Below are 20643 nucleotides of genomic sequence, written 5' to 3'. Positions count from 1 at the left end.
CTTTACAATAGACAGCATTTATTCATATAACTAATACTGTCCTATATAAACCAAACCAATGTTTGTAGCTTTCCTTGCTTGGATCACTCACTCCCAATCTTAAAATAACTGTAAGATCAAAAATAATATACTGAACCAACTCTGGAAAACTAGAAACAAGAAACTTAAGACTTCATGCATTTACCATGCCATCAAACCGCTAATAGATATAGATAATGAGGATAAACCCAATTTCAGTTGGACTAAAGAAATAACCAATATCACAGATTCAGACATTCTAAAACAACATACTAAAATCATGACACTACTTCCGGCAAGTAGATATCAGGAAATGTCACTACAGATTCTTCATAACTCATATCTCACCCCAGTTAGGAGATTTAAGATGGGTAACCTCTCCTCAGATGCATGCTTAAAATGCCACACCCCGGGAGCAAACCTACTACACACCATTTGGTCATGTCCTTTAATGCAATCCTTTTGGAAGGAAGTCGTTTCCTACGGTGCACAGATGATTGGGAAACCCCTCCATCCACACATAGAATGGGCTCTATTCAGCAACACTACATCGTTCACACAAATTACGAAAACTGACAAACACCTTATGGGAAGACTGGCAGCAGCAGCCAGGAAAACTATACTGCAACAATGGCTACACACTGATCCTCCACCACTGTTACTGGTGAAACAGAAACTACACCATATTTTTCATATGGACTGGCTAGAAACCTTAACCAAAAAAAGAACACAACACCTCAAAATTTTTCGATACCTGGACAACTTACATAACACATCTTCCCAAGCGAATTAAATATCTCACAATCTATACTTTTAGACACACGTCATGGTATGATATGGAAACCTTGAAAGATCACCATTCTTGTTGAAAATGTTTTTATTGTTTTCCACGTTAAACAAGCAGGAATTTCTAACAGCAATACAACAACAACAACACTTGCAACCAGATACTGCGCCTCCCAGGAGTCATCAGATAAATAGATTGCTCTCATCCCATCTAAACTAATCCCCATGAGACCTACCCCCCCATGCTAATCCCCATACCTGAGCTGATTGTTTGAAAAAATTGTTGAAATGTTTTATATTTGATGTCATAATCACTATAACTTTGCCTCACGGAACCATTTGCATATGTATCATGTGATTTAACTTTCTCATTTTCAATAAAAACAAGTTATAAAAAAATAAAAATAAATAATAACTGTAAGATTCACTATCACACTATCAAGCCTGCTGTGCCTCTAGTGATATTTATGATGTTGGGTTCATTTATACTACAAATAATACAGGACAGATCTACATCATGATAAGCTGTTTGTAAGCTTTTTACGCAGAACCAAGTGAGTTTGAGACCTAGGTAGTGGGCCCGCGATGGGATCACAATAGTGACCAATGCAGAATCATCAAAGAGGACCATCTCCAGCAGAAGACATAATATGACTGTTACTGAGAGCTGACAGTTTAATGTGGCTTCAGGCAATGCTCTAATGGGGTTTTGGGACTTATCCAAAGCATATACCCATTATTGATTTTCTTTGGCACAATTAAAGCGATACCTATAAAAATCATAGGAACTTGTCAGTATCAAGTATGTACTGCGCCAGCAATAGACCCCCTCAAAGCCTTCCACCAGCCCCGCAAACCTTGGTTCAGCAGACCAGCTGTCACTACTAACAGATATTCCGTATTGCTTCAGTGATGCTGGGCTGGGGGCGGAGGGATCCTTCCATAGGCTGAAGTTCTTTTTTCATTCGTAATTAGACTATGGAAGGATCGCCCCAGCCCAGCGTCACCAAAGATCTTTTAGCAGTGTCGGAGGGTCGGGTTCATGCAGGTTCACGGGCTGGGGGCGGCTTTGAGGAGGGAAACTATTGCGGGTGCAGCACATACTTGATACTGACATGTCCTTATGATTTTTAAAGAAACGTGTCGTTATCGCTTTAAGGGCACATTATAAAACAAATTGAGCTAAAAATGTTGATAATGGGGATGGAAGCAGCTGGACCTCGAGAATGACTTTTGTCATGGTTTTTGATATATTGCACAAATGTTTAATTTTCTGAAAAATCACAGTTGTGGAAAGTCACTATGAAAAATATTGGAAAAGGGCACAAAAAAACCCCATTTTTCTATGCGTTATTTTAGCAAGTTCATAAATCGCTGACAAAGAATGCAGTTTTCAACTTGCTTGAATCATGAAGGTATGTTTTCAGTCAAAAATTCAATCAAAAAGCTGCTTTGAACCTGGAAGAGTCTCTGGTAATCATACCTTTACAGCGCTGCACAATTTGTTGGCTCTCTAAAAATACATGTTAATAATAACACCTCCCAACTGTCCCTTTTTCTGCAGGACGGGGCTATTTTGACAGCTCAGCCTGCAGTCCTGGTTCCTTACTGAAATGTACCAAGTTTCTCTTTGATCTCCTATACTGACGGCAGAAAAAGATACAAAGTTGAAACTTAATTAGAACAAGACGCTTTTTGTCAGAGAGCCCAGAACACTGAGCAGCTGTACTTTTGTGCACATTTGTAACAATTTAAGATAAGCAAACATACAATTGTAACTATTTAAGATATGCAAGTCTCTTGGGAGAACCAAGACGAGCAGCTTAAAGGAATAGTAACACCAAAAAATTAAAGTGTTTTAAAGTAACGAAAATATCATATGCTGTTGCCTTGCACTGGTAAAACTGCTGTGTTTGCTTCAGAAACACTACTATAGTTTATATAACAAACTGTTGTGTAGCAATAGTGGAAATTGAAAAAAGGCTGTATAGCACAGGTTAAATAGTGGATAACAGATAACACCATTATTTTCTACAGAGCTTATCTGCTATCTGCTGTGGCACCTGAGCCTTGTTTCCTTTGAATGGCTGCCCCCATTGATACACAGCAGCTTATTTCTATACACAATAGTGTCTCTGAAGCAAACACAGCAGTTTTACCAGTGCAGGGCAACACTGCATTATATTTTTATTACTTTAAAACACTTTTATTTTTTTCTGTTACTGTTCCTTTAAAGGGCAATTTCAGCTTCATTAGCAAAACTGTTACAACCCATAAAACATGGCCCTAACACTCTCAGAAATGTGTTCAAACTTTCATAACCTGGCAAATTTTGTGAAATGGACATTGTAGTTGGGGAAGTGGCCAAAAAAACAGCCGTTGTCAAAAATGTTGCCACGCCCAGCTGATGTTTCTGTCCCTCTTTACATTTTTAAAATGTTGGGAGGTATGGGTAATAATGCTCCTTGGCCTTATACATTGCTTCTAACCATTTGAAGCTTAATCATTCAATGAGTAAAAATGTGGAAGAATTATCATGCTGACACTGAAGGTTGTAACACATATTTCCTCACTTTCTAATGACTTTTGTGGTATCTTGACAGGCTTTTTTTTTTTTTGCTAATTTTTTGTGAAAAAATTGCAACTATGTTTTTCAGTATCTGAATAAGAAGGATCTGCTGTTTTACTGTATAGTGCATCCATCTAGATGCCGAGCTTCCTTTCTAGCAGTGAGGTCTGTGGAACAAGGAATGGACTCTACACCTTTGAAAACATTACATTTTAATTGGCTACAGTGACAAAACCTAATGGACTTTTGCATATTTGGTTTCAGATTTTTAAAAACCCTCCAAGTGGCTTGGAAGCTGAGCTCGACTCTCAGTCCATTTCACCTCCCAATGCACCTCCAAGGCAGTCAAGGAGACAGCATCGCAAGAGACCAGTCCCTGTGTACGATCTCTCTCTGGAGCTAGATAATGGTAAGATGTACTTGCTATCCTTTTTATTCACCCAGAAATATCAGTCACACGACTGGCACATGATGGGCATTCTGGTTTGCTTCATGACTATTTGTATTAATGTCCTCCTATGGCTCCTAGGCTTTTCTACATTTTTCATTAATCTTCTTTTTCAATACTATAACATCTATCGAGGATGCAAGATCATTTGATGCTACAGTAAGTTGTCTTCTACTTGCATACCTGTTATGGAATGACAAAATCCCTTTAAATGTAAACTCTTCTAGTCTCATCCACTTCTCTCTCCACCTTCTTACATCTCACTAATATGCTTTAGTCTTTTTTTCTTTCTGTGTATTGTCATTCCAGTACATTTTAAGTTTTTTTAACCTCAAACCTGCTGTCTTTATTATTTTTCTTTCCTATTTGTTCTCCACTCTCTGCTTTCTCTTTGGATGCTGTTAGACTCTCAGGGCAGAGACACACACTGCTGTTTCGGGAGATAGTTTCCCAGCAACAAATCGCTTCTTCTTCGAGTGACTAATCTCCCTGAATTTTCTTCCCACCAGCTAGAATGTAAATCACCAGCGGGATGGCACTCGGATCACTTCGGCAGGAAGGCAGTTCGGGGAGATTAGTCCCCCAAAGAAGAAGTGATTTATTGATGGGCGACTAATCTCCCGAAATAGCATGTGTATCTGCCCTTAAGAACTAAATGGGGTGCCTTATTTCTCAAGTCCAGTCAGACATCCACAATTGGACCTTATTTTTTATTAAAAAAAGCATGATTTTGGATTGTGTACAAACACAAAAAAATCGAGCTAAAATCCGAATCGTACGATTTTGTTTTTAGTTTTTCCCCGAATTCCTCTATTTTTTTATGTCTTTTTTTCCCAGAAAATCCTGAATTTTTCAGATTTTTATCCGAAAAATCAGAAATAGTCGGGCTAACTGCAGTGCAGACCACAGAAACTTCCAAAAAGGATAGGGGCCTCTCCCATTGACTTATATACAACCTCGGTAGGTCTGAGATGCCAGATTTATGGATTCTGACTTTTTCCATCCTTGGGGTATAATAAATCTCGAAAAATAGAGGGGTTTTTTTCCACAAAGAATCGTATTTTATAGTAAAAATAACCCCAAAAAGTAAAAATTATGGCTGCATCCCACCATTGTTTACATATGTCTTTTAGAACCCTAAATGGTTGCGATAGCATGATTATAACATGCATTATCATTGCGACTAACATTCATGGTTTTATAAATTGGGAAATTATTTAATTAATAGACATGTTGGGGAAATATTTCACTCTCAAAAACAAAAATGCTGCGGGCGTAATCTTTGCTGGTTCATTGCTGGCGTCTCACTTGATCCATAGCCTCTCTGTCGTGCAGCAAGATCCCAGCAATAAGCTGAGTTGCAAACTTTATGCCTATAGCATTTTCATTTTGTGATTGCATTTTTTCATAAATTAATTTAACTTTTTAGTGTAAAGATTCCATTATGCTTTCTGTTACAGTTTCTTTATGTAACATTCAGAAACTATTTAGCTGTTGTCAATGAACCATAATCCATTATTACCAAAAAGGCATTTATAATTAAGCAATAATAAGTAGGGCATGCTTCACCTCCTGCATGGGTTGATAGTCGTATATAATGTCTATGTTTGGTGCATACATGCTTTTGTTTTACAGTTCTGCAGAATAAATACATTTTATTAAAATTGATAACCTATATTATTAAATAGCACACTATTTACTGTATTTGATGCTTGTGCATATACATTGCCTTCAGTAAAGCTATACAAAGTGATACTTTGTTATACATCAGTTTGTGTTACATATGGTTAAATACATAAACATTTTTGTAGGAAAGCTATACCTCCAGAATGAATACAGAACTCTGTTCTAAGTGTGGGAGACAAAACTCTGTTCTAAGTGTGGGAGACAGAACTCTGTTCTAAGTGTAGCAGACATGATTTGATTCTAAGTGTGTAAGACAGAACTTTGTTCTAAGTGTGGGCGACAGAACTCTGTACTAAGTGTGGCAGACAGAACTCTGTCTATTTATTGGTTGATGTAACGTAGCATGTATGTTTATTTTTGGTTGGTGTGTGAGCACAGTGAATTGTATGAGCCAGGGGGCAGCCTTAGTACTTAAAATTGCAATTTTCTATTTAGGATTATCCAATGGCACATACTAATAGGAAAGTGTTTTCCATATGGCCTGTTGTATTCATTATATTTTTATAAAGACCTGAAATTTTCAGGGTAATAGTTTCCCTTTAAGAAAAGGTTTAACCTCGTTTTCCAGTAATTTCTAAACAAATACTGTTTACACATGTTGGATGTTGTTTCCTTTTTATAGTGCCATTTACTAGGCACAGTTATTAGCTTCTGTGGGCACAATGAGCAGTGGGAGCTTGTAGACATTTCTGTATATTTAAATGGCTCATGGAGACCCACCCTAAAGAGCAGATCTATTTTTGGGTCCTTGACACATAGGTTAAGACTCCCAGCTGCATTCTGTATTCAAGAATAAAAACACCTTCAAAACAAAATTAAAGTCAAAGTAAAGTACAAGGAAGTGCGAGAGGACACATTTGCTGTCTCCATGTTTATCAGTAATTCATGCATGTTCATACATTTTGAAAAACAAGGGTTGGTAATTAGAGTTCTATCATTATTAAATTGGCATGCTGTGTCAAGGTAAACCCCGTATGGTGGGGTTGGTGTAACTAGTTAATATGGCATTAGTATGGAGGAGTTTCACGTTAAAAATTAACCATAGACATTTCTCCACCAATAAAACATGGCAAGGCCAGGCCAGACGAGGTTTCTGATGTACATACTAACACACTAGTGGTAGTTAGCAACTACCACTATAGGGGGTTTACCTTTACTTGATGATTAGTTGTAGCAACCCATAACCAATAAGCTCTTTCCCTTCCAAGGTGACCTGTAAATGCTTCCTGCTGATTGGTTACTATAGGTATATAGACCACTGGCAAACTTTTATTCTTTATGTCACATTTATGGGGTGTTGCATTAAAAGAATTTAAAAACTAAAAATAACAAATGCAGATTGTGCAAGAAAATCAGTGTCTTACTTTCATACATTTAAGGGCATTCAGCTTGAAATTAACCACTTAAAATGAACACAATTAAAGTTAATTTTAGGGAGAGCTTTCGCTTAAAGTAGAGCCAACCACTTTGCCTTTGGTGTTCATGAAGAAAGGCAGTTTCGAGCTGTGCCACTAAGCAGCTGAATCCGGCAGACGCCTTGCTGACTTCATTATCAATAACACAACAACCAAAACTGCTTCATACCAACAGACTCTGGTTTCTGTGATGTAGTGCATACTGCTTTCAGCAGGTTCTTTGCTTTTACCTTGCTCTTTTGTTTTTACAATGAAGCATATATGGTTTTCTCCTGTCTGAAAATCCTGCCAAAAGAACACCACAAAGGGGCAAGTAAAGTCTGGATTAAAGGATAAGTAAACCTTAAAAATAAGTGAATGAAAAATTGACGAGGGGGCTATTCTAAGCACTTTTACAATGTACAGTCATTATTTATTTTTTAAATTCTAAGATATTAAGGGATACATGTACTGTTAATATCAATGAATTTTGTGCAGCGCCACCTGCTGGTCATTTTCACATCAGTCTGACCACTAAGTAGTCAAGGAAGTTGTCAGGAGAAAGAAAGAGGCTGCTCTAATGTTCTTCTGCTTAGGAAAGAATTGAAAAAGGTTTCTAATTTTTTTTCCTTAGCAGAAGAACATCAGAACAGCCTCTTTCTTTCTCCTGACAACTTCCTTGACTAATTGGTGGTCAGACTAGTGGGAAAATGACCGGCAGGTGGCACTTTTGTAACAAAATTCATTCATATTAACAGTATATGTATCCCTTAATATCTTAAAAATAAATTAATATCTTAAAAATAAATAAATAATAATTGTACATTGTAAAAGTGCTTCTAATAGCATCCTTAACAATGTTACATTCACTTATTTCTAAGGTTTACTTATACTTTAATGTTGACCTACATAGCTTTCTTTCTTCCATTCTTTTAAGAAAAAGGGTCCACGGATGAAGTCTGCCATGGGGCTGTACTCTGCATGTGCACTAAGTAAGCATTTCAGAGCTGTTAGTTCATGCTAGGGGGACCTGGACAATAAATCATGTTCAGATGTGGGGTTGTAACACATTTCTGCAACCCTGCACCCTAATACAAAGCCTTACAAGCCATTGTGAGTTATGCTGTCTAAATAATTAAAGAGCAAAGAAAGCCTGATTGATGGAGTATATCATAGACACCCACATTTAACAAGTAATCTTTTCTGAGTCAGTGCTCCTTTAAGAAAAAAATACACCTGCCCAGGAACAAAGTAGCACAGTGCCATGCCACTGTGTTTCTTTCTCTACATCTGCTAAGGCATGCCTAGGTAAAGTAAGACATATGGAGGCCTGGCACTTCATTATTCCTTTTTCGATGCCAGTTAATTTTTTTTCTAAAGGGAACTGATCCAGGAAAAAACTTAAACAGTATGTCCACTGAGGGTGTCTAACATATTGGAACCAATGAATTGAGCTTTACTTGTCCTTTAAACATGTCTCTTTTCATTATGATACTGATTATAATACTACTTGAAAATATCTTAGTGTATTCAAATTGGGTCAGGCAATTCCTTTTAATTGTGTCCTGTCATTGCAGCATTTTAAATTGCAACCAGTTTCTTGGTTAATGAGTGGAAGTTGGGAAAAGAACATTTCTGTTTGTAAAAGAAGAATGGGGAAGCAAATATGAAACATGACATAATCATCTATGGTTCATTTCATTTTATGTACAACTTAATCATTCTGCAATGGAAAAACATTCTTAGCATGCCCTACATTTGTAAAGAAATCACGGAGCTTACTGATATGGCTGGCACTTAAAGCTTAAGAATATACATAGAGTTGTTGCTAGGTTTCTAAAATTAGCCTGAAAATGCCTGCCAAATTCAAGTCATGGAGCTGAATGCAGTAAGTCTCAGCCTTATTATTTTCAACCTTTCTATTCAGAGGGGAAGTCAGACAACACTAAGTGAACACAATGCATGAGCCAGCCATAAAACCCTGAGTGCTCCTTGTATGTCTGCAAGATAACTGGGACTGTCATACCGTTACCATTTTATATTCTAGCTAAACAATACAACTTGTATAGATAGGCAATACAGGATAATGGCTAAATAATTGGCTTAATAACAACTGGGTAAATGCAAGAAGTCCCAGATATAGATCGTTACAGACTTGTAACTACAAGAAGATTGTAAATAAGATGCCATTTGAACACACATCTGTGACATGATAGTTACTTAAAATGAACATAAATGTCCAAACCGAGGAGCTTGCGGCACATCCTGCTCCTTCCGGAGAAAATATGCATGTCTATGTGTTGTTGTTGTTCCACTGTTGTTACTCCAGCCTCCAGGGAAACAAACTGCTCTATGTTTTGACTTAGTCCTTTTATTTAGTGCTTTATTGTCTGCTTTGGGGGGAAGTCTCCTCCTCCATACTAACATAGTTGCACATTATGGCCTGACACACAGCCAATGACACTTTCCCATTCAGTCAGACATGTAAACAAAGCTGTGACAACCAAGTCCCCTTTTGTGAATAACTTTGTGTAATAACTTTTTTTTTACCCATGAGCAACATTCAGATATAAAAGGAGCTGGGGAGTAACACAAGAATGAAAAATGTTCTTGGGGTGCTATGTGGACTATCAACCTACAGGAGGCTCAGTTTGTCAATGCACCTGGTTTTTATACAACAAAAACTTGCCTCCAAGCCAGGAAGTCAAAAACATGCACCTGCTTTGAGACCACGGAGAGCAGTATCCAAGGGGTTAGTGAGCTCACAAGCCACTGGTTGGGGAAGACTGAACTAGAGGATAGAAGGTGACAAGCTGATAATACAATGGACATAGTAACATAGTAACATAGTAAGTAAGGTTGAAAAAAGACACATGTCCATCGAGTTCAACCTTTTTTTTTTTTTTTTTTTTCAACTGTTTCATAGATTTTTTTTTTTGACATGTTCTGCTTTCAACTGTTTCATAGATCTGGAGCCCTCGACTATAGAGAACAATATCCTTTTTTGGCAAAAAAAACCTTCTTGAAATATTACTACCTTCCTGATTCTTGTGAGATAATCTAGTGCCATCTCTGATCGCTACCATGTCTTTGTATACACAGAAATCTACCACTACTCTTGGGGGTGATTTATCAAGGTTCAAATTTGCGTTTTTGCCAAAATTAAAAATAAATTTGTACACGCGCACAAATTAGAATTATGTTTTCAAAAACGTGAATGTCTGGTATTTATTAAGCAAAAAAAAAAAAAAACTCAAACTCGTATGTAAAAAAAATCGGCATTCAAAAGCTAGGCAAAATTCAAGCCATTTCTTTAATTTGAGTTTTCAAGTTTTAATTCGAATTTTCGAGTCTGTAAACTCACAAATTCGAGTTTTTAAACCTATAAACTCGACAAATTCGAGTTTTTTCATGATTGTATTAGATTGAGCATTTTTTACATTCGGGTTTTTTCAGGAATAAACAAAAATTCAAGTTTTTTTAAATTATGAGTTTATTCTAAATGGAAAAAGAACTCACAAACCTCATAAATTAGATTTTTGATAAATAAGGTCAAATTCTGTACAGGCACTGGCAATATATCTTCTCTTTTTTTGCAAAGTTACTAGCATTATTTCACTGCGTTGCATTGGAATGGCAGCTAAACAAGTTTCTTTTATATATTACCTGAGTAAATTAATGTCTGCTTAAATTAAGGTGCCATATTTTTATGCATCCTGCAGTTAATGTACCAGTACCCATTTGAAATAAATCTGCTTGATTCACCTTATGATAAAGGTGATGGGAGCAACGTATACTTAATTAGCTTAGCTTCTTAAAGTAGTTTTCAAATAGTGTTGAGGTATCCATGGTAAGATGGCTGTTCAACATTAGATTCAGTAATATGTTGAAGAGGGAAATTTATTTCCGATGCCATAAAATGCTTCTCAGCTTTATGTATGTTTTACACATATTGTGCTGGCCACAAAGCCAACACATGCTGCCTTGGTATTGAACAACCATGTTGTACTATGTAAAAACCATGTCTACTGATGTATATAGTAAACAAAGAAGTCACAGCCTACTTCAAAGTGCTGTTGCTGCTGCCTAGGTCAAGGCATCTTCCTTGTTTACAGCAGGACTGGGTTTATAGTTTTATTATTGGAATTGGTCAGTAGGGTTTCCTTTAATGTGCTCTAGTGTAGCTTGTATATATTGTATTGGAATTCTGGCCTGCAGTCCTTTTCATGCAATCTCTAATGGTGCGTTGGTTCACTGGATGCCTGAATGCAGAAACAATAGGAACTTCCTTATAACTTCTGGCCAAAATATTAGAATCCTTGGGTTCAACAAGTAGTAAAGTTTCATGATTGCTATTCCCAGACATGACAGTCTCCTTATTTTTCTCAGCAAGAAAGGTTGCACAAACCATTCAACTTAATCTGAATTTACAGATGGGCAGGCATGTTTAAATAGTACTTCATGTATTCAGAATCCATGCTTCAATGCACATACAGTATCTAGTTTAACAACACTAAAACCAAGAAGAGAAGAATTCTGTAAGCTTGTTTTGATATACATGAAATAAACTGAAGCAGCCAAACATTTTGTAAAATATGCCTAAAGTTTGCTTTTATTGATGTTGACCGGTAAAGAAAGACAGACAGAACTAGAGAGAGACTGGATAGATAGGCAGGTATAAGTCAGCAGACATTGATAGGATGATTGGCAGAAATACTGTAGACTCTGGAATGAGAAAAGGGTACTATAGAGTAATACTATCAGATCAATAGACCCCATGGGTACTGTAGAAACAATAGATACATGTTGTACAGGTATAATAAGACCTGTTATCCAGAATGGGTGGGGCATCGGATTTCACGGGTAACAGATCTTTCCATAATTTGGATCTTTATACCTTAAGTCTACTAGAAAATAATATATTACATTAAATAAACCCAATAGGCTGGTTCTGCTTCCAATAAGGATTAATTATATCTTAGTTGGGATCAAGTACAAGCTACTGTTTTATTATTACAGAGAAAAAATAATTTGGATAAAATGGGAGTCTATGGGAGACAGCCATTCCGTAATTCTGAGCTTTCTGAATAACGGGTTTCCAGATAACGGATTCCATTCCTGTATACAGACAGATGAACTATAAACAAATGCATCGATAGGTGCAGGTACCTACTATAGATAAAGACACAATAGAGACACATTTAGCCATCATACTTGTTTCCGTTTAGTACTAAGCATTCCTCATTGTGATCATGAATGTGTGCTTCCCTGATTTAGTTTGCTATGTAGGCTGCTTTCAGTTTATTGTACTGTCCTTTTATTATTCTATTTCCAGAGCCCCAATGGAGTGCATCTTTTATCCATTTTATGTTCTTTGCTAAGGGAGCAGGGATATTTTCATTGCATACTTTGGAATGTTTATTTTCAGGGTGGGCCTGGAATTGTTTCACATGAACTGTTCCTGTTCACTATAACGCTCTCTGCCAGCGAGATTGTTGCAGGACACTCCTATTTATTATTTAACTTCAGACATTCTTTTAGTGTATTTTACGTTTAATCAAATACTTCACTGTATAATCTGTTACTGTTATCACCCTATAAGTTTTTATGAATTATTTCATTGTTTACATGAGAGCAAATGTATAGTATAAAAGTCTGGAGGATTCTAATGGACAAGGTAAATGCAATGATAATTATTATTAGTTCTATGAATCCTAAGCAGTGGTGCAAAGTGATACTGACCAATTCCCTAACTTCTGTGTATTCGCTGCTTTTAACAAATATTTTATGGCTCTTTTACTGCAGTAATAGGTTAAGAATAAGGGCAGCTAAACAGCTAATTACATTAATATAATAATCTGTTTTCTGAAATTGCTTTTATTAAAGATTATCATTAAACCTTTGTGGGGTTTTTGTCCTATAAAGTACTGTAAATGTAAATTCGACTTTGCTTTGCACATTTCTCGAGAAGATAAATTCATCTTTATTACTGTTGGTCCCAAAGGAATAATCTCTTCCAAGTTGTCACAGAAGCAAGTGTGACACAGAATGGTTTGATGTGATGCCTGAAGATCAAAAATAAGTCTCAAACATATGTCTGATTTTGGCTGTATGATACAGTTTTCAAGCGGAATGAAAAAATGGGTTGCAATTATCTGTTTTTAAAATTCATTTGCTCCGTGGTTACTTATAGGGGAACTGGCTGTGCCAAATGACTTCCCTGTATATTCCAGATAACTCCTTTGGATTCCTCACTGCAAATGGCTGAAAACTAACTTCTTTAAATGTAACCATTTCAGAGCCATTTAATCAGTTTAAACCTTAGGAATGCAGTTTAGAAAACCTGACTATCTGGGATATCATTTAGGGGTAGCAAGGGCTTTATTAGTACCTATTAAACTGTAAAGAAAACGGGAAATGAAACTCTCCAGTTCAATCTCAGCTTAACCCAGTGGAAGAGAAAACAATCCTCTTTCATCCCATATGTCAGATGCATATTTAATCTTATAGAGAGAAATAAAAAAGCATTCCTTACCCTGCTGCAATAACATAATTCTCTGGATAACATTCACAATCATATATACAGTAAATGTAATGTCTTGATAAAAATACATTAAAATATTACAAATTACCACTCCATACCACTCTATAGGTAGATATAGAACCTCAGTTTCTGTAGAGCAGATCCCCAACCAGTAGCTCATGAGCAACATGTTGCTCTCTAACCCCCTTGGATGTTGCTCCTAGCAGCCTCAAAGCAGGTGCTCACTTTTAAATTCCAGGTTTGGAGGCAAGTTTTGGTTGTATAAAAACCAAGTGCAGTGCCAAACAGAGCCTCAATGTAGTTTGACAATCCACATAGAGGCTATCACAGCCCTTATTTTGGCACCCAGTAAAAATTTTTCATGCTTGTGTTGCTCCCCAGCTCCTTTTACTTCTGAATGTTGCTCACGGGTCCTAAAGGTAGGGGATCCCTGCTGTAGAAGAATGCAATTAAGATTATAAACAGACATAATGAAATCAACAACAAAATTATATAATCTTTTTGTACAAAAAGTGTTCAATTTTGGTTTTGTCGAGTTGCAATTTTTTTCCCATGAATTACAAAAAAAGTGTGTTTTTTCGTATATTTCTGGTTGTTAAAATCACAAATTTACAAGCCTTTAATGGCAAACTTTGCCAAGTAAACATTGTCAATGTGCTGTAGAAGTCAATAGGATGTACGCCAATCATATTGGACCATTTTTAAACCAATCAGAATTTTATCTTGGTTTTAGAGAATGTAAGTGTAGTCGAGGTTTCAAAAACCTATAAAATCCGACCTTTAATTAATAAGCCTCCACCTGTTCGCCAGAATCCTAATCAAAAAGTGATGGGGTTTAGCAAAATGCTGGTTTTGGTTGCTAAAAGTTTTTAGATAAATTTAGAGAAAAAAGTTATGTAAATTTAGACACGAGGAGTCATTTATGTAACACTGTGTAGTGTGCAAAAAAAGGGTGTGCTCTACCATTATTATTTTTTTTGCAATTTACACACTGCTTTTTGCTCTTTACAGATTACAAAAAAGCCTTCCCGCACAAATACAATGATGAGTGTGTTAGTTAGCATCCTATTGGTGAGGAGCAGGTTTCAACCCTCCTCCTAACTTGCTTGTCATCCAGTGTCATCACTGTCATAATGGATTGCAAAGAGTTGAACTGGTTGATGTATATGGCAGATTTTAGGTGTGTAAAGGTTCCCTGTATTTTAACACCTGCTTAGATAGGCATGAAATACTGGACTCCCTTGCTTCAACCACAACTATGTACATGAACTTAAGTATTACGTGTATAGACTGTAAGGCAGGGATCCCCAACCTTTAGAACCCGTGAGCAACGTTCAGAAGTAAAAGGAGTTGGGGAGCAACACTAGCATGAAAAATGTTCCTGGGGTGCCAAATAAGTGCTGTGATTGGTCATTTAGTAGCCCCTATGTGGATTGTCAACCTACATTGAGGCTCTGTTTGGCAGTACACCTGGTTTTTATACAACCAAAACTTGCCTCCAAGCCTAGAATTAAAAAAAAAACACCTGCTTTGAGGCCTCTGGGAGCAATTTCCAAGGTGTTGGAGAGCAACATGTTGCTCACGAGCTACTGGTTGGGGATCACTGCTGTAAGGGATGCAGTTTTGCACACCCTTATCTAATGGTACTTGAGGCTGTTTCCCCACCTGTGTTTAAGTCTATATGAACGCACACAAACACACACAGGGAAATTTGGTGCCAAAATGCATACTTTAGCATTTCTGTGCCAAAATCTGCTCCATGTGTGCACAGCATTCCACCATGACTGGCACATTCAGGAGGCAGTGGATGGATAACGATCCATTTGGATCAGCCTGCGATCCTCTGCATCCAGAGATCTCACATATCTGTTATTAGCAGCCCTACAATATGCACCATAGTCCAAATATATAGAACTAATGAGCTTGACTAAAAAAGGACACAACCTTGAAAAACATAGGCTGAAGCCAAAATTGATAAGAGAGACCCACTGGTTATTGCTGTCATGTTCTATGCTTTTATGAAGAGATTTTAAAACATAAATACAATGCCAGAAACATGTTTAATAGCTGGTAATTTATGGTATATCACATCTTTCCCTTCTAACTTCTTTATACCAACGGTTTATTCTATGTTGTGAATAAATAGGGGGTTAATTGTTCTACATTGACAGCTACTAGTCAGTCCCCAGTCTCGCTTTCCTGAAATATAACTTGATTCTCTACTCCATATTGTACATTAATAATTGTATGTGTTTTCTGTAGCAATGTTTTCATACCTCCAAATTCAAGCTTATTTCCCGTCAAAGGTATCTAGTTTAGCTTCTGCACAGTTTCAACTCTTAGGGGCCAATTCACTAACTTCGAGTGAAGGATTCGAAGTAAAAAAACTTAGAATTTAGAGTAGTTTTTTGTGCTCCTCGACTATCGAATTGGCGTAAATTCGCCTGAGTAGAATGATTTGAGTAGAGTAGAATGATTTGAATAGATCGAGCGCAAAAACGCTGCGACTTCGCCATTCGATAGTCAAAGTATTGTCTCTTTTATATATACTTCGACTGCCTACTTCGCCACCTAAAACCTACCGAATTGATTTAAAAGCCTATGGGGGCCTATTCGCCTGGCGAATATTCGCCAATTAGACTATTCGCCAGCGCGTAAATTCATCCGAATTGTCTATTCGATTCTATTCCCCAGTCGAATTTCGAGGGATTTAACCCTTAAATATCCCATTGATAAATATTTTGTATGTGATGGTTCTAAGTTACATAAAGCTGTTTCTGTATATATGTAGATTTTCCTTATTGAATGTTCATTTACAGGTAGTAGGGACTTAACTAAATATTGTGCAGTAATTGGATAAGAGGATCCAGCCTTGCTGGAGCTTACGCTGAGAAAGTGAGTAGCTATTACTAAATATAAAGGCTCATTAATTAATAGCGGTCTGCGGTATTTAATGTTTCATGCTTTCAGTACTGTACAAATAGGTCTGGCAGGAATATAGAACAGTGAGACTTTCATGGGTAGTTTTCCACCTGGCAGTTCTATGTGAAATGTGATTGGATTCAGCTCTTTTTTGGCCAGCTGTTCTCATGGAATTATGTCAGCCAGGTATTAGATTTCTGCTCTTGGAACAATATTTACAAGTGCAAGAAATGAGTGACTGGTCGAAAGGAGTAAATCATCATCCACATTAAATCTCATGAGGGATCTGTGCAGGAAGTGCTTCGACAAAATATACCACTAAATCTATTAATGACTTGTGCTTTGCAAGCGGCTAGCCTAGGATTTGCTATAAACCTATCCAATTATTCTTGCATTTTACTTTCAGATAATATTGCCTGGAAAGGGAGCGTTTTTTCCCTCTTATGACAGAGGTTAAGGGGCATTTTAGCTGATGGAGAATAAGGCTAAAAATAATGTGCCTTGTGCACTTACTGCAGTTCATTTGATTTTTGTTTTATTTGTTTATTTATTGAATCAGCCCCAGGTTATCTTCACCAACATACTTAATGTGCCCTTTTCATGGTCTGTGTTTAAAGCAGCAAATGTGCCCTGTCTTTTCAGTGTCTGCTGGTGCTACCCACATGCAGATTATTGCTCCTCAGTGCCTTCTAGTCCTGCTGTTTACCAAACATGAGTTAGAGAACAAATTTGTCATAAAGTTATTGTAATTTGTAACTTGCTGGTACTAATTAATAAATGATGCTCACAATAACAATGGCTCATGGCAGCGTTTAATGGGATATTAACTGCATTTCTAATTGTTAAATCATTTGTAGCTTTTAAAAGAATGGAAATGTTGAATCTACAGACACCAGTGAATCATTCTGACGTATATCTATTTTAGCCAGAGTTATTCATATAGATTTGGTTCTTAGGGAAACAATCACCAATATTGGTAAGTGCAAGCTCATACTCCCAGGCATTTCTAACCCTAAAGGGACTTATTCTTGGAAGCTAAGGGTCTCACAGTGTTTTTCATGGTAAAACTGTTTTGCTTATTAAATGATGTGGTAGGCCAAGAATACAAGTGGTTGGAAGGGAGTTATCCCAGAGCCAAACTGAAGCTGCATATTTCTGTGCTTCTAGCAACAAAACAGCTTTGTGGAATAGAATAACCACGTGGATATTTTTGAAAATATATGGCACAAACCACTTTAATAGGAGTAGCATTTGTTTTCACATAAAATGTTTGTCTTGGAACTGTTTGCGGCACTAAAGATTCATTTATAAAGCTGCGTCCTATGAAACTGAATGAGCACATTTTTTGGGAGCTTGCATCCAAACGAGAAAAAGAAAAACTAGATAAATTGGTCTTGGTCCCCTGAGCGCAAAATTCGTAAAATATATAGGATTGCAGAAAATCTGTAGCAATATATTCCCAGCTGAAATATAGGAAAGGTAGATTGATATTATTTACTCCAAAATTGTACAGCTGAATAGAAGAAACACTTTGTATTCCTGACTTTCCTTCCCTCAATAGAAATATTTGTTCTGTCAGGTATATATAAACAAGTTATATATAAAATAATAATAGATAAAAGTTGTGAATAATCTTTAATAATAATAATACACAGGCCAAGAATATTCTGTAGACTATATCCTTATAAATGGTGCTAAGTGATGTCATCAGTTCTAATGACTGAAGTCATTTGTTACGTCTCACTGAAACGTGAGCTGTCAAATTTGATATTATTTTATAGTCACAGAACTCCTCAGTGAATTCTAATATCTTTATATTATAACATGGATGATGGAACTTATTTATGGGCCTATTTATTAAACCTCAAATTTTTCTGGTTGAAAACCTGAATTATTTGAGATTTATTGTTCGCTGAAGCTGCTAAAATTTCGAATCCGAAAATACTCCAGCTGTCAAAAGCATGTAGAAATCAATGGCAGATGGTCTGTTTAAAATTGTAACATGTTTTTTACCTTGATAGTTTATCAAAAGTTTCAGTGCTGTGTGTGCTGATTTTCATTTGGTAATCCAATAAATTCGAGTTTTTCCGGCAACAACTCGAAAAAGTCCCACAATTCGAGGATCAAATCAACATTATAACAATGAAAAGTAAATTGAAAAAGTTGCACGATTTGATTTTCTTGCACTGATTTTTATTAATAATTGTTGGTATATTAAAGGGTTTTGGGTGTGTGGTCAAATTTTTTTTTAATAGTGTGAGAAAAGGTTGAGTTTTAGTAAAAAGACCTCCCAGTGATGTTATCAGTTACAATCCTAACACATAAGAACCATGAATATCCTAAGTCTGTGCGTTAGTGATGTCATCAGTTATAATCAGTGCTAATTGATGTAATTCTGTCACATGACCTGTCTCTTGTGTATTTACAGAAAACATGAAAACAGTAGAATCCTGATTATACACTTTTATGTTTCTCTGAATTCACACAGGGGTACTTAATGGAAGCCCCACAGAAGTGATGTGTGTGGTAATGCATAGGTGTTTGCAATCCTGCATAAGAATAAACATGATTATCCTGGTCAGTGTTGCAATCTGTTTCCATTGTGCTGAGGATGGTAGTTCTGGGCTCGCCACAAGGTCAAGTGCTATTCTATTAGACTGACCCAAATCTACAGTATCTGGGTCAGTAAGAAGCGTCGCTTCAGTCCTCGCCTGCCTGTCCCTGGTGCAGACCACTTGTAAAATAACAGCCATTGCTGGAATTTCTAAAATATTCAAAATTTTCGACTCTGCTCTCTGTCTCAGAGGTTTCCACTGTGATTAATGAAGTTCTTTCCCAAACGGTCATATTCTCTTTCAGAAAGTGAATTATTTTCCCCAACTGACCTCATTTTTTTTCTTTTTTAATTTTGTGGCAAATGTTATTTTGTTCTGGCAGTGCTAGGAAACAGTAACTTGAACTTCTGATGTGCTCTTCCTACATACTTTAATGGTTTGTGTGTGGTGGGGGGGGATAATAATTCCAACAAACAAAACTGGTATCTGTGACATTATCTAATACAAGAGGCTTAGGATGATGATCTTTACCAGCATGTGATCTAAGCACCATGAGAATTGCAGACTAATTAATGGCCACATTTTATGCTTTATAGTTTGTATTGTAATGTTTTTAATTAGTTGTTAGCTTGGTGTGACTTAATAGGTATTTGCATTCTTTGCCGGGATTCTATTCATCACAGATCTGCAGAAAGCAATTGATATAAATGTGAAAGTTCCTAAGGCAGTTGATAAGGCATACATTTATTTCACCATTTTTAAAGCAATGCTGGCTGTAATTTAGCATTGGAAAGTAGCAGGTTTAGACATTTTAGTGCAAACCATTGTTCTTTATTATGTGATAATATGGCTTTTGAATTATTATCCTTTTTATCATGTCTATTTCCAGCTTTCAACTGAAAAACTATTTTTATGTTGGAGGTCTCTGAACTCTGGAAATCAAAAAACGCATTGACTGTGATGTTTTAATTTGTTGCTCTTAAGTTTTCTTTTCATACTCTCTCATATTTTGTATATCTTCCATTCTGATTTCCAAACTGCTGCCTGGTTTCTAGGGTCATTTAGCCTCAGCAAACCTAAATTCCAAGTACAGGGAGTCCTCGAGTTACAAACATTCGACTTACATACAACCCACACTTACAGAGACTATTACAGTAACATAATGTGGTTTGCTTGGCCTTTATTAGCATTTTGCTCTAATAAACTACCTTCCCCAATTCCATCTGTCTAAGTTGCATTTAATAAGTAAATGTACATGTTTCAACTTACATACTAATTGAACTTAACGGAGAAGGGAAGGTTAAAACTGAGTAAGCTTTATCACAAAGGCCTATATAAATACACCAATAAATAAATAAATGTTGCTCTGGGCTTCTGTATCAGACTTCCTATTTTCAGCTTAAACCTCCTTGCCCCGGGAGTGAGCATGCTCAGTTTGCTCCTCTCTCTCCCCCCTCCCTCTTCCCTCAACTGTAATCTGAGCCCAGGGCTATGAGTGAGCAGGGAGAGGCAGGAAGTGATGTCACACCAAGCTAATATGTCAGCTGTATACTAAACAAACAGAGAAAGTTTCTAGGGCTGTTTACTTGGGTATGGTAAAGAATTCTACAGAATAAATTTAGTGTTCTAGCTTGCACTATTATGGCTAAACTATTGGTAATAAACTGCCTCAGTAGCTTCTTCTTTAAGAACAAACCTACAGACCCTATCTTGTACGTAAC

General features: G+C 36.7%; 1 protein-coding gene across 1 annotated transcript in view; it reads left to right on the top strand.

The window, feature by feature from the left end:
• arhgap10.S (Rho GTPase activating protein 10 S homeolog) overlaps positions 1–20643 on the top strand; it is a 110839-nt gene that overhangs the window by 71014 nt on the left and 19182 nt on the right. The window contains 1 exon segment of the mRNA NM_001093142.1: positions 3638–3782. Within this exon segment, the coding sequence (NP_001086611.1) occupies positions 3638–3782 (145 nt within the window).

The sequence above is a fragment of the Xenopus laevis genome, chromosome 1S (assembly GCF_017654675.1).
Source record: "Xenopus laevis strain J_2021 chromosome 1S, Xenopus_laevis_v10.1, whole genome shotgun sequence".
NCBI classification, from domain to species: domain Eukaryota; kingdom Metazoa; phylum Chordata; class Amphibia; order Anura; family Pipidae; genus Xenopus; species Xenopus laevis.
Note: the sequence above shows the minus strand (reverse complement) of the source record. Positions and strands in the feature narration are given on the sequence as shown.